This window comes from Stenella coeruleoalba (genome assembly GCF_951394435.1).
Source record: "Stenella coeruleoalba genome assembly, chromosome: 20".
Taxonomy (NCBI): domain Eukaryota; kingdom Metazoa; phylum Chordata; class Mammalia; order Artiodactyla; family Delphinidae; genus Stenella; species Stenella coeruleoalba.
The window spans coordinates 7,094,150-7,109,572 of NC_137166.1; the positions used below are offsets into that span (position 1 = coordinate 7,094,150).

The window sequence follows — 15,423 nt, forward strand, 5'->3', positions numbered from 1 at the left end:
ATTAGAAGAACCCCAGACCGCTGCCCTCTGCAACAGTCTCTGGCCTGAGACTCTCGCACCTTCACTGCACCTGCTGGCAGGGCCCACACATACTCCAGAAGCTTCCTCTTCGTATCTTTCCTGGTGGTATGGTTCACTTAGCTCCAAAAAGCAGAGGGACCCAAAGCACAGCCTTGCGTGGGGATTGACTCAGGCAGAGGAAGGCCTTTATCGAAGAGCCATGTGGCCAGGTCGCCCGCCACGGCCCGGCCCCTTTCCTCGCTGCACCCACTCCCCCAAAAACACTCAAACAGGATTCGAGAAGCAGGTTTCAGAGTCATTTTCCTCACACCAAAACTTCCTAATGCTAATTTCCTCTCTTTCTTCTTTTTTAGTGGCATGAAGCAATTCCCCTTCCAACAACCCAGATCTCTGAAGTCCTGAGTCATCAGGACACAGCAGGGGAGCCGACAGGAGGGATCAAAGGTGTGGGAAGCTCGCTAATGCCGGGGCCAGCAGGATTTCCTTCCAGGGTCCCTGCCGGCTCTCGGCCCGCGCCACGCAGACAGAGGGATCTGGGCTCCTGCAGCCCCACGCAGTTCTCGGTTCCCACCTCTGTGCCAGGTTCCAAAGAGGCAAGGTGACTGCAGACAGGAGCACAGGCTCCCAGCTCTCCCCCGGGCCAGCCCGCAGCCGGGGCTACTCATCAAAAGGGACCTCTCAGGGTAGGTGGGACATCAGCCAAGTCACCACAGGGGTTCTCAGCCAGTGATGTGCCCCCCAGGGGACCTGTGGCAACATCCACAGGCATTTGGGGCTGTTACACTGTGGGGAGCGGAGTACTGGCATCTAGTGGGCCGAGGCCAGGGATACTCAACATCCACAAAGCCCAGGACGGCCCCCACCACCAGGTAAGATCTGGGGCCCAAGATCAATAGGGCCAAAGGGGACACACTTTGAGATCATGTATGAAAATGGCTTAGCACTTATGAATAAGACCTCACCCTACTCGCTGTGCACACGATCATGTGTGTCACACGCACTCGTCCAGGAAGAAAGCAGAGATGGCTCTACCCCAAAGTGTGCATCTGGGTGCTTTCTGGGTGGTGGGATTATGGGAGAATCTTTTCCTTCTTTATTTTTTAAGATCATCATCAACCCTGGGTGATTATTTTTGTTTTATTTTTTACAAGTACGGAGGCGAATAGCTGGTAGAGAAGACAGACGGGCAAAGAGGCAATCGCCACCCAGCTGGAGCTCGCAGGGAGCAAGCCCTCACTCCAACTGGGGGTCGGGGAGGCTCCGGGGGCCAGCAGCACTCCCCACGGCGGAGGGGAGAGGGGCTGAGCCAGAGCCCCGAGGGGTGGGGGGAGCCCAGTCACGCTCTGAGACGGGCTCCAGACCCCATGCTCGCCTGCACCAAGCCATCACAGCCGGCTCTCAGGGTCAGGCCATCTCAGGCGAGGAAACAGGCTCCGAGAGGTTGAGTTCACGACCCCAACACCAAGCAGGGGCAGGTGAGAAGCAAACCTCCACCACGGCTCTCCCAGAGATGCGTCTGCAGGAAGACGGCCGAACCACCCAGGGTGAGACACTCGACTCTGTCCCCACCCTCCCGCCTTCTGCACGGCCCCCCTGCTCGGCAGGGAGCCAGCCCTGGCCACCCTGGGTCTTCCTGAGCCTCTGCTCCTGAGCCGGGCTCACAGCCACATGCAGTTATTCTCTGGAGCCAGATGGCCTGGGTGCAAATCCCAGCTCCACCACTACTAGCTGGGTAAGTAGCGACCTCATCTCTCTGGGCCCCAGTTTGATCATCTGTAAAACAGGAACCATGACAGCAATACCTCACAGATGCATCGGAGGTTTAAACAAGCTCATCTACGTATGACCCAGCAGTTTCACTCCTGGGTACGTATCCAGGAAAAAAGAAAACACTAATTCGAAAAGATACACGCACCCCAATGCTCACAGCAGCATTATTTACAATAGCCAAGATATGGAAGCAACCTAAATGTCCATCAACAGACGAATGGATAAAGAAGATGTGGTATACATATACAATGGAATACTACTCAGCCATAAAAAAGAATGGGGCTTCCCTGGTGGCGCAGTGGTTGAGAGTCCGCCTGCCGATGCAGGGGACACGGGTTCGTGCCCCGGTCTGGAAGGATCCCGCGTGCCGCGGAGCGGCTGGGCCCGTGAGCCATGGCCGCTGAGCCTGTGCATCCGGAGCCTGTGCTCCACAACAGGAGAGGCCACAGCAGTGAGACGCCCGCGCACCGCAAAAAAAAAAAAAAAAAAAAAAAGAATGAAATTCTGGCATTTGCAGGAATGTGAATGGACATAGATCAGAGAAATATAAATACTGTAGATGTCATTTTCGTGTGGAATCTGAAAAATAACACGAATGTATAGAGCAAAACAGAAATAGACTCACAGACACAGAAAACAAACAAGTGGTTACCAGTGGTGGCGGGGGGGCAAGACAGGAGTATGGGATTAAGAGATACAAACTATAGATAAGCAACAAGGACATGTTGTACAGCACAGGGAATTATAGGCATTATTTTGTCATAACTTTTAAGGGAGTGTAAACTGTAAAAATACTGGATCACTACGCTGTGTACCTGACACTAATATAATATTGTCAAGTCAACTATACTGCAATAAAAGAAAAGTGCTCATCCACGTGTAGGCTCAGAACAGAAGACTCTGTGCGAGCACTAGCTGTAGTTCTCACTGCTTTGCTGGTGACTGTTCCTCGCTGCCCAGGTCCCTGTGCTCGAAGCCACCAAGGAGGCGCCGTGCTCTGCAGGAGGCCTCTGGCTCTGGAGCCAGGTCGTCTGGGTTGCAGTGATGTAACCTGAAACTCACAGGGCCTTAGTTTCCCCAAGTGTAAACAAGAGCCTCGGGGGCTGGGTTAAATGCACAGATACACCCAAGGGGCTCCGCGGGGCTGGAGGAAATGATCGTTACTGCCCCGCAGTCACCTCCACCCCGTCCCGGTCTGTGTGACCCCGCAGGCTGACCCTGCTTGGACCCCCAAGCCCAGTAGCCACCAGACTGCTGGGACGGGTCAAGCTCTTTCACCTTCCCACCGTCAAGGCAGGCATCGGCCACAGGTGAAACGCGACCCAACAGGAGCAACAGGCAGACGTCAGAGTCACTGCTCCTCTTTCCAGCGGGGCAGCCCTGCTCCCACTGCCCCAGAGCCCCCAGGCCCGAGAGCCCACTAAGGGCACCAGCAGGGCGCCACAGCTGCCCTGCCTCGGCCCGATGGTGCCACCTTCCCAAGCCCCACGGCTGGGCGGGGCCTTCCCACCTGGCCTCCAGGAAGGAAGCTTCCAGAAGGGGAGCCCTGGGAGCCAAAGCTCAGAGCGGAGGGCTCAGGCCCGGGATCCGGAAAGCACCAGAGGCCTCTGGTGGCAGCGGCCTCACGGGCCCGGCAGTGGACCAGGAACCGCGGGCCTGTGTCCACCCCGAGGCCAGCTCCGCAGGGCAACTCGAGGGCCCACTGCACGCACTGTCCTTCACTGGAGGTGAAAGAGACACGCAGGGTTCCAGGGACGCAGAGGGTGGAGGTCTGGACGTGGCTCTTCCCTCACCCCTTCCAACAGGAGGGGCCACCCAACTGAACCTGTGCGGCAGCTCATTCATTCCTTCCTTCACTCATTCATCCACTCATCTGGCCAAAGAGCGTCTGCTGAGAGACACGGCCTCAGGGTCCCCAGCTGTAAAATGCAGGGAGCGACAGCAACTTGCTGGGCTGTTACGGAGGCCACCGATGTGACCTCCCAGCCCAGCTCCTAGCAAACAAACTCTCGTGAGTGGCCACGAGACCACTGCTGCAGTGGTCACTACTGTGACTAACGCCTGGCCTGGTGGCTCACATCCCTGCACTCCTGAAGCTTCCATTCAGGGGCATCCCGGGCTCCCAGCTGGCGGCCCGCTCCCCGTCCATCTGCATCATGACCAGGGCCCTCCCGGCTCGCACATGAATCCCATACTGACCTCGAGGGCCCCTCTGGGAAGTGACCCTGCCTCCATCTTTCTCCCTACCTGCTCTCACAGTGCCAACCACTGCTGTGGCCCCTCTGCCCATTCCCAGCCCTGACCCCCAGCCCCTTCTCTGCCAGTCCCCGGCCCTACCTCTGTCCGTCCAGATGCATCTCTCCTACGAAGTCCCTCCTGAAACCGCCTGGCCCCTCCCAACAGCAGGACAAGGCACAGATCTCTCTGAGGAGGTGTGCTGCTATAGTGTATCCTAATCTGAAGTGTCCCCCAATTTAACTGTGAGCCTTTGGGGAACAAAGGGTCGTCTGACTTTGTAAGCGTAGTACCAGGGAACACTCACCTTGCCAGCCCGGTGCCTGGAGATACTCACTCCACAAGTGCAGTACCTGGGAAACTCCCTTTGCACACACAGCAAATGCACAAACTTGGTACCTGGCTCTTACCCTTTACAGATACTTGGCATTCACTTTCCAACACCAGTTCCCTGAACTCACTTGACAAATTCACAAAGGGATGTCTGCCAAACATCGGCAAGCACTGAACTGATAAGCCCACTGATTCCCCACTAAGGCGTTTCTGCAAGAGGCTGAAATCATGTTACGTAGATCCAACAGATGCACATATATTCACGGACACACACACTCAGGCGTGGCGGCAGACCTGCCTTTGCCTCTCAACTCCACTTCTTCCCATTTCTCCTTGTCTGAGTCTCTGTTGCAACATCTATAAAATGGTAAAAGTAATAGCTGCCCCGTAGGACTGTCTGGAAAATTAAAAGAGCACAGTACCTGGCACTCAGCAGGGGGACAGTAAGTGTCGCTGGAATCACGAGCGCATTGCTCCATCCCTTGCAACAGGTTCACGAAGATGTTTTACTCCCCACCAGAGAGCAGACTGCAAACTTTCCTGACCTGCCACCAAGCTCAAACCCAGGAGCCAGAGGCGACCACGCCGTCTGAATCTCCTTTCCAGGGAAGCAGTCTGCTGCTGGTACCCTGGAGACCTCCAGACCACTGCAGGGTCCCAACGGTCCTGGGGTGGGTGTCGCCATCTATCCATGGCCTCCTGTCTCCTGGACACAGCTAACCCCGTTCCCTAGCCTCCCCTGCACTCGGGGGTAGCCATGTGACTGAGCTGTGGCCAATGGAGCGGCCAGACCCACAGACCGAACCTCCGCCTGGGGCTCACGCCTTCTCCCCAGCCCCGACTCCCCGAGGCCCTGAAGGGGCAGAAACCTCCCCCGGACCGGGACACGAGGCACATGTAAACCGTGCTGCGTGAAGCCCCCCAGGTTTGGGGGCTGGCTGTTGCAGCAGTGAGCCCACCCTGACTGTGGCCCGGCCCCACCACCGGCTGGGCCTCACACAAGCACGCGCGGCGATGCACATTCACCTGGGCAGGACGGTGAGCCAAACGAGGCGGCAGTCTGGGCTTTCCCAGGCTGTGTGCCCCTATCTGCAGCTTCTCTGGGCCTCGAGGAGCTTGGGACTGGCCCAGGACACCAGGAAACATTCCTGTGCTATCTCCGCTCTCCTGAGGACCCCGGCCCCAGGGAAGCCTCCGCTGCCCCGCCCCGCGGAGTCCTGCCCACCCGGCAGGGGGCTGGAGAATCCAGCTCTTCTGCTTCCCTCCAAAGTGCGTTTACTCAGCCTCATCTGCTTATACACTCTCCGGATCTGATACCAGCTAGAAAGCAGAACCCATGACAAAGGAAGGCAGTGAAGGTGCCAGGGGTGCGGGGAGTCCTGGGTGTGAAGCCCAGCCCGGCTGCTGGGCAACACGCGGCGCTCAGCGCTTCCCCCACACTCAGTGCTTCCCCATGGGAAAAAAGCCTGAGGCGAATTCAGCGATTAGGGTGTTCTAGGTCCTAGAACCGTTGCAACACAGCACGGACAAAGGGAGCTGGTTTTGGTAATCTAAGAGTCTCTTAAAGCACTGCTATTCTTCGCTATGGGAGGGAGCGGGTTAAATAAAACACACACACCCCAGAAGCGCTAGAAACTAAGCGAGCCCCACGGGGGCAGGGAGCTGTCGACACGCCCAGCACCTAGCATTGCTGGACGCCCATTAATATTCTCCAATAGATGACAACAGCTCCTGGAAGGCAGGGGTGATGACAACTGTAGAGCGTTTACTAAGATCCGGGCACTTCCCTGGGTGATCTCTAAGTCCGGTCCAGCCTCAGGGCCTTTGCACTTGCCATCCTCTCTGCCAAGAATGCTCCCCCACTAGATACCATCTCCTTCCCTGAACACCATGTGCAGGGTAGCAAGGCTCCTGGTCCCCAAGCCCCGCACACCCCACCCACCACTGCTTTGTTTTCTCCGGGGCCAGACAGAGTTTATAATTACTTACTCAGTGTTGATGGTCTGTCACCTACCCTAGTCCAGGAGGGCAGAGACTGGTTTTCCTCAAAGTGCCTACAAACAGTGATATTTATCTGTTGAATGAACTGCCATGCCTTACTCCACCTAATCCTGACATCATGCTAAAAGGAAGTCCCCAGAATGTGAATTTCACAGATAAGGAGGGAGGTTAGGTGACCTGCCCAAGGTCACCCACCAGCTAGGACGCTGCAAGGGCAGGACTCAAGCTTGCCTGTCTGACCCCTCTGCTGCGACTGGCTGTTCTCCTCCCTCCATCTTCCTGACACCCCAGACACCGGTATGTGGCAGGTGTAAAGAAATGGCTACTGGACATTCAGTTTCACCACAACAATCAACTTCAGCACCAAAACTATGTTCTCTGTGGTCCCCTTTGCCTCAACAGACATGAACACCTCCCCCATACACACACACACACACACACACACACACACACACACACACGCCTCATCACCCTTTGTAGGGCTCTGCTGGTATCAGCTGAACTTCCTTTCAACCTCACACGGCCTCCCTCGGTGGCCCGCTGAAGGCACTGGGTGCCTTGTCACCAGAGCCAGGAGCAGGGAAGAGACACTGTCACTTCCTCCTTTTCTCTACCATGGGGCCAGGCGGCCTGGCTTCCATCCTGGGGAAGCAGGAAGCCTGGGGACAAAAACGATGCTCTCAGGTGGAGCAGGAAACAGCTCTCCTGGCCATGCAGACCCTTGTCCTTGGGGCAGAGGTCTGCGGGACTGGCCGGAGCCCCCCACCAGTTCCTGGTGGGGCTGGGGGGCCAAACCCTCAGGAGGCTCCCTAGCCAGTGACAGCGAGCCAGACCCAAGCATGACTCCAGACCGCGGGGACCCCAGGCAGCACTGCCCTTCCCCCCTCTGAGGGAGGGTCAGCTCACCCTTGCAAAGCACTGGAGGACTAAATATTTTAACACTCACCAAAGAAGGAGGCAAAAAACATTCAAATTATCGAAACACAAACAACTCCACTCAATCAAAGTGGAAAGTGTCTTGTTGGAAACTGCAAAAGCCTGGGGCTAACCTCAATGTCCAATGATAGGGGATGGTCTACCTGTATTATTATGGTGCCCCTCTATGATGGAACACCATGCAGCAGGGAAGAGCAGCTGTGCACAGGCACAGATCTAGAATGACTGCCAAAACACACCGTCCAATGAACAATAACAGCACAGAACTGTGTAAATGCCCAGGATGCTCAGCAAGGATGCAGGGCTGGCCTGCGAGGAGGGGAACTAGGGGCCACGGGCCCGTGGAATAAGACAGAAGCTTCATTTTCCCTTATATGCCTTGTTGTACCATCTGAATTTATTTGATGTGCACGTTACTATTTCAATTTTCCAAAAAAAAGAGTTCTGTATTTTTTCAAAGGAAACCAGACTGTGCCCCTGAGAAATTTTTCTTAAACTGCTTTCAACAATTTCATTGCTCTCACACATACCAGATCCACTAAATACCCCTAACTTTCCCAAATGCACCGCTCATCTCAGGAGACTTTCCTCTAGAGACTGCCCGTTTTTAAGTAGCAATAATCCCTTGCATTTGGGCAGAATTTCCTGAAGCACTCTCAGGGTAATTAGGAAAACACAAAGTGGAATACAGACCCCTTGTCATACCCCTACTGTGTGCTGGCCGTCCTGCTAGGTGCTAGTCTGAGTGATCCCCAATCCTTTCAGCAACCCTGTAAATGAGGTAGGATTATCCCACCCCCTTGGAGGAAAAGCAAGCCCCGGCACGGGAAAGCAAAGCAACGTTCCAAAAGTCACACAGCCAGGAAGTTGTAACCTCAGAATCCAGAGCCCGGTGCAAGTGGCAGCAAACCCCGTTGTGTTGCCCCACGGTGGAGACGCCGTGAACCATTTGGCTGCCTTGCTGAATCTCACTTAATCCTTTAATCAAAGGCATAACTTGACCATCTCAGATGTTTATTCCACCAAAACACCAAGGGGATACCATCCATGTGGGCCAAGCTGAGGCCGGCAGTGAGGCACCCTCAGAGAGCTTTGGTTTTTTAGGATGACACGGCCACCAGGCTCCCCCTAAGCCTCACCGGACGTGGTGCCCCAGAAATGCCCTCTCCCACTGCCAGGTGAGTCAGCGGGCTCCCCGGTTGGCACAGAGGAGCGGGCAACACTATACACAGCCACCTGTGGGCCACGGAGCCCCAGCCAGCTCGGCAGCAAAGCCCAGCCATGGGCAGCGAGTGAGACACCTTCAACCTGGCCTGGTACAACTTTGCCAGCGGCTAGAAAAGGCATCTCGGGTTGCGCCAGGAGAATGGCAGCATCAAAACTACTCCCTCCTTAAAATGCTCTTCTTTACTGCAGCCTGGGGAAGGCAGACCACGTGTGCTGTTTACAGGGAATTCAGATTTTTTTCCTCTGCTTCTGTCTCAGCCCCTCCCCTCCACCACCTCCAATCAGACAAGTAACCTGGGCGACAAATTTGATATACTCCAAAATCTTATGACAAATGGCACTGAAAGAAAAAAAAATGCTTTGTGTTTATTTATGCCACAAAAAAAATCCCATAAATCAGAAGCGGGGAGGACGGGCACAAGGAGGAGGTGTCGGTGACGAAGCGGAGAAACGAACACGCGTGTGCGTGTGCACACAGGCGAGTTCCCACGGGACCTCTGACTACTCGGGGGGACACAGATTTTAATTCCCAAGGGGGAACCACCATCGGGATGAATGCAGCACTCTGACACCCAGTAGGCGCTTCGTAAGCATAAGTCCAAGTTCAGAAGGTTGCCGCCCCCAAGAAAACACCAGACTAAAGAAACCGACGAGAACTGAGGTGACTCCTCTTTTCCTTTCCACAACAGAAAGCCCACAGACGTTTCAATTGAAGCAGCAGAGTGGTGAAAATTTAAAAAACAAGTCAAGGCTACTGTGCCTGTGCTCTGACCCCCGTTTGACCGATTGGACCCTCCCCATTCTGAGATGCCACCTGCTACATGTTAGAAAAAATAAGGTAAAATAAAAGGTAAGCAGCTGATTCGTACTTCTTTGGTGCAGAGGAGACAAAGCACACGGACAAAGCCCTCTTCCAGAGGACAAACATGCCTAGCAGGTGATCAAATTCAGCCCAGACACGAGAACGGCAAAATGGATTCTTGACCCACGGACCCGAACCTTCTTGGCTACAGCCGACACCATGGTTGGCAACCACAAAAAGCCCAGGGAGGCCCGGGGACTGGGAAGTCTGGACGTGAGAGAGGAATGAGGAACAGCGGCGTCCAGGCCACAGCCTGGGCAGATGCACCCTTCCGCCGGCAAGGTGCGGCCGTGTGTACCCCAGGGAGGGGCGGACACCTCCCAGTCCCCCTCCCGGCAGCCGGGTCACTGGCGCCTTTGTGTTTCCTCCTTTGTTTATGAGTCTTCTGGATCCAAAGTCTCCAGCACAGAGTGCATCGGGCCCGGCGCTGTCACCGGCCATGTCAGGCACTGTTGACTCTGCAAGGATTTAATCAGTAACCGGCCCAGCAGATAGGCACAGGGGCAAGCTCCAACCTGACCCCAGAGAAGGCAAAGTTTACAGCCAGGCCAGGGAGTGAGGCCGCGGGCCCCCCGGGGCCCCAGGCTGAGCCCATCTCCCCGGCAGGGAATGCAGAGAGGTCCGTCCACCTGGGGGGTGTACCCAGCTGGAGCGCCTGCCGGGTGGGACTGAGAGCCCCCGGACGCCTCCACCCAGGCCTGATGCAGCTGGGATCGTGGAAGCCTGGTCTGTAGCTCTGACTACCCTCCAACTGACTGGATCAGTGCAGACAGACCCTGAAAACGGTTTGGGCAGAGGGTGTATTGGGTTTGTTTATGGGTTTGAATCTAGATCAATCACTCTGAGTCTTGCGCCTGAAGCCCACACAATTAACCAGATAATTACCAGATGGTTCTGAGGTGAGCTGTGTAGAGGGCTTAACAAAAGGATGACGTACACTTCATGGAAGGCTGTGACCAATACAGAACGCCCGACACACCCAGCAGCTCGCGGCTGGGCCACAGGGGGCTTTCCGTTGGAGTGAGCTGCACTCAGATTCACCTTTGCTTCGTTTGGGCTCCCATTTCTCAATTGAGTGCTTGGGCCGCACTACAAAATGCAGACAGATTACATAACGCCCGGGCCTCAGGGAAACCCCTCAGGGGCCTGCTTTGCTTCCCGCGGGGGTGGGGGGTGGGGGGCCTGGACACACCAACAACCAGGTGTCTCAGGACGGGACAAGGTCCCCAGTGGTGGTGCCACCCACACCCCTGCCCTGGAGGCCACGGCCTCAGCAGCCCCCCTCCACGCTCACAGGCCCCGGCAGGGAGGGCCGTGCACCCCACCCGAGCCCACCAAGGCCACATGTAAGGACACTCCCTGCCCTGCCCGCGGGGCTCGCCAACGACAGGCGGAGAAAGGGGACAGCCCATTGGACACTCGCGCGTAGTTCCTCCCTCCTCGCTTCCCAACGCCACAGCAAGGCTCTGCGAGACAAATCTTGTGCCACGGATGGCCCTCGGCCCCCAGTCCAGAAAATCACGGCTCCTCTCCAGAGAGGCCCAAGAAGACGAAGGTGCCACCACCACGCCTGCTTGAGAAGCCAGCGCAGGGCTTCAGGCGCCCTTCCTCCCCACTCTCTCTCTCCAACAGACACCTCTTGAGCAATCAGAGGTAAACTGGGGGAGGGGGAGGGGCACCTTGAGCCTCCAAAGCTGGCTTCCCCCAGCCGTGGGCAGCACAGCACAGCTCCTGGCTTCTCCCGGGGGAGCACGGGAGCTCGGCCTGTCCTTCCCACGGAGGGTCACTGTGCCTCCCAGCCATCTTCTCCTCCCCAACTCCCCTTCACTTTAAGGGGTGACAGAAAGAAAAATAAAGCTTCCCCAGCCCCGGCCAGGGGAAAATTCTGAAGCCAGATCTGGAGGCTGCTGACCCCAGGCAGGGAACTACTGAGGACACCAGTTCCTCCCTGAATCTGAAACACTGCGCGCTGGCGAATTTTCTGCGGCTCTCCCTCCATCAAATGAAAAGCCAAATGCCGAGGCCTGTGGCTCGGGACAGGTTTGAGAACGTGCACGAGCCTGAGACTGGGACTGGACCGCTTCTCGCCAACCAGGGATCCTCCCCGAGAAAGCAGCCTTTGCAGATTGCACCAGTGTGCCCACAGGAAAGAAAAAATAGGTGTTCTGAGTACGTCGGACCCAAAATTCAGAATAAAAGTCCTCGTGTGCTTCAGTGCCCTGGGGGGGGGCCGGGGGGGAGCTGTTTCAAGGAGTATGGTTTCTTCTGCTAACTTTTCCCCCTCCCCATTCCCTGGAGCATGTGTCACAGCCTGTGACACACTGCCAAGGGAACATGGATGCCGGGGAAATGTCTGCACATGCTACACGTTTGTGACATGCTATGTAAGCGACACCCTGTTTCCCGGCTGGGTTTTCTTGGCACAGGTGTGGGCAGGCGTTAGATTCAGCGCCCCCGCCCCGACCACCGTGCTTAGTGAACCGGATCACGGTTGCCCCAGAGGGGAGCGTGCATTCTGGGGAAGACGTGCCACCTCTCCATAGAGGACGGGACCCCCTCACAGCAAGGCTCGGGCCCAAGCAGAGCTGGTGCTTTAAACTGTCCTCCTTTCAAAACACAAAGCATCCTGTTCCGGCTCCTGCCCGCCACCCTCCCCCGCTGCGACCCCACCGCAGCCCTCTCTCTCCACCTTGCAGATTTGATTTCAGAAACAGATCGATGACTTCTCTCCCTCTCATGAGGGCGACCCAGTGCCAGCCATGTATTTTAGAACAGTAACAATAACATAATAAAACCTCCAGCAACAAAACACACGTATACAATACTGCATAGACTATACAAGACCAGAACCCCACAGGCCAGCTTCCGCACTAGAACTTGACCGCCCCCCGTGGGGAGGAGATAGCCCAGGACCCCTGCCCCCTCTCCCTCCCCCTCCCCCTCCACTTCCACCCTCCCAGTGTGTCAGTGAAATTTTTTCAGAAAGGGAAGCACCCAGTTTTGCCTGCCAGCCCGGGCAGGAAAAAGACGGGTAGAGAGCAAAGAAAGGAACTGGCTTCTGGAAATTCTTTGGGTTTTGGGGTTTTGAGGTTGTTGGGGTTTTTTTGTTTTTTTGTTTTTTTTTCTGGTTGTTTTGTTTTCCCATCCGCCGCAGATCCAGATGTGCTTTCCGAAAGGGAACCCCACCACCATCAGGGCCCAGCCTCGGGGGTCTATCCCAAGGTCCCATCCGTAATTAACACAAGCGCTGGGCCCGGAGGTACCCAAATGCTCAGTCCGGGGTGGGCCAGATCCTCTCCATAATTCTAAGGGTCTCCCCGAGCCCGCCGGCAGGGCAGAGCTTCGGATTCCACAATCCAGTCCGGAGCCCAGGCCAGGAAGGGGGCGCCCGGTTCTTCCCGCCCCCCGGCGCCCTGCAGGCCCCGGGCTCCAGGTGCAGCGGCAGGCAGGGGGCAGCCGGTGGGAGGGGGCGCCTCCCGGGCCCCGAGGGGAGGCGCGGGGGTGCAGGCGCGCCGCCGCGCAGAGCGACTCACCGTGGCGGACGCCAGGCTGTTGTCGGCCAGCGTTAGGTGGTGCGGCTCCCAGCGCCTCAGGAATTTCGAGGTGAGGATCTTGCTGAGAAAGGTCCGCGGGTGCCGAATGACACAGACCTGGATGTCGCCCTCCTGCAGCAGTTTGTACCTCATCCCGTTGCACAGCAGAAGGGCCCGGCGGCAGGGCACGGCGCCCATCTTCGTGCCCTCGGGGGCCGGCACGTCACCCCCCAGCAGCGGCTTGGTCTCCTCGATCTGCCGGGAATCGCCGCCGCCCGAGGTGCTGGTCAGATCCATGGCCGGCCGGCCGGGCCGGGGAGGGTGCCGGGGGCGGGGAGAGGGGCTGTCCCGGCTGCCCGGGCGGCGGGGCCCCCGGTCGGCGTCCCGCACCCCCCCACCCCCCAGGAAGGTGGGGGGGTGTGGGGCTGGGGGCGCCCCGCAAGGGAGGGGCCCGGGCGGGCGGGCGGGCGGGCGGCCGGCGCTCGGTCCTTCCTGCGGGGCTCCGGCTTCCTCCTAGCTCGTCGGATGCATGCTCGCGGCGGCCGGACCGGCTCGGCGGAGGGGCGGGCGGGCGGGGACGCGGGGCAGCGCCGGCGGGGGGGCCGGGGGCCCGGTGGCGGCGGCGGCGAGCGGGGGCCGCGCGGGCGGGCGTGTCTCGGCCCCGCCGCCCGCTCGTGTGTACAGTACGTGTGTCTGGGCGGCCGTCCGCGGGCGAGTGTGCGGCGGGGGCCGCGGGGGCCGGCTCAGTTGAGAGATTGCAGAAGCCGCTCGGCGCCCGCGCGATTGGTCCCCGCGGGGTCATGTGCCCGCCCCTCTGACGTCAATGGCGGCAACGGCGGCTGCCGCCGCGGCTTCGGCCTCTCGCAGGCGGAGTCCGTCGCCGGGCGGGGACGCGAGGGGCTGAGGCGCGGCTCGACGGGAGGGGGCGGCCCCCGGGGAGGGGGCTGGGGCGGGCGAGCCCTGGCAGGCCCGGGCCCGCCCCGCCCGGAACCTGGGGAGTGGGCGGGGGCCTCGGGGGCGGGGCGCGTGACGTCACGCCGAGCCGCGCCCCCGCCGGTGCCCAGGCCGGTGTTGAGCCGCGCGGCCCGCCTGCCCGACGGTTCTGAGAACGCGCCGCGGCCCCCGCAGCCCACCCTTACCCCCGCGGCCAGCCGGGATCCGAAATGTCAGCGCCCCGAAACCTGTGCACGCGGATGGCGGAGGTGCGGCCAGGTGCAAACCCGAGGGACCGGGGCCGGGCTGGGCCGGGCCGAAGGTGTGGGGACAGGACCGCAGGCAGGAAGCTGTCCACCTGGCTGGCCAGATGGCGCCACAAGACAGAGATATTTCCTTGAACTGAATGTGTCCCGTCAGTTATCCGGGGAATGAGCCACGCTGCCCTGGCTCAGCCTGCAGCACTCTGCAGGCCTCCTGGTCATTTAGAAATGTCTGCCCGCCGTGGCCCTTGGGGTCCTCAGGCCTACTGGGGGGATGGGACAGGCTCCTCAGCCCCACTCCTTCCTTCTGCCCCTGGAGTCTGATTAGCTCCTAATAGGAACCTAGACAACAAAATCCCTCCCCAGCGTTACCGGCGCCCCCCTCCTCTGCCTGCACCCCAGCAGCTCCAGCCTCTTTACCTCTCCCCTCAGGCCGGGACCGGGTCATTCATCTCTGCATCCCCAGGTCCTGCGCAGAGCTGTGAGAGAATCATACTGGAAGCCCCTTTGGGGAATGAGCTATGGTGTCACTCGGGAACGCCAGCTGTGCAACAAAAAAACGTTCCCTTTCTGCCATCAGGAGTGGCACCAAAAGCCACGCAGCAAGTGCTCTGCTCTGAGGTGGGGCTTTCTCACATCCACGCACTTCTGCAGTTAATATCATTAAAACCCCCAGGTCTGTGCCTTTTTTGTTAAGTGAAGGTGTCTCTGTAGTGAACACACAAGTGTGTGAGCATGCGTTGAATTGCATCATGAGTGTCGAAGTTTGTCCACGGCAGCCCTACAGTGGGGACTGCCCCCTCCCCCTCTCTCCCAAGAACATACAAGATGAGGGCCCCCCAAAACACTCTCACTTGATCCCGACCAGGGCTGGGGCCAGGGTGGAAGGCAAGGCCCCCGCATGTGTCCCTCACCAGAGAAGACGCATCTCCAGCCTGCCCAGGAGACGGGCAGAGCTGTTCTCTCCTCGTGAGCCCTGGGGAGGCACAGTTAGGCGGGAAAATGGGGAATTCACTGACTCCCCACAGCCTCCTGGCAAATTCTGTTCTTGAAGTTCTGAACATCAACGGCCTTGAGAAAACCATCAAGCAAGGAGGAGTCAGGCAAGCCAGAGACCCCACCCGGTGACACAGACGTGGATGCCGGAGGTGGGGATGGCAGGTGGTTGTGACCAAGACGCCCAGGCCACGCCGCCAAGGGGGTTAGGTCTGTTGTCCGAACCTTGATTGAGCTCCTGCTGTTTGCCGGTTGCAGGAGTAATTCCCCGCGTCCTAAGCACGCACGCAACTTTTCCTTCTCACAGCAACCC

General features: G+C 58.3%; 1 protein-coding gene across 1 annotated transcript in view; it reads right to left on the minus strand.

Moving 5' to 3' along the window:
• CMIP (c-Maf inducing protein) overlaps nt 1–13,419 on the minus strand; it is a 234,427-nt gene extending 221,008 nt beyond the window's left edge. The window contains exon 1 of the mRNA XM_079908012.1: nt 12,919–13,419. Coding sequence (XP_079764138.1) covers nt 12,919–13,215 — 297 coding nt within the window. The 5' untranslated portion in view covers nt 13,216–13,419. The remainder of the gene's footprint in view (nt 1–12,918) is intronic.
• Between the last annotated feature and the right edge of the window lie 2,004 nt (nt 13,420–15,423).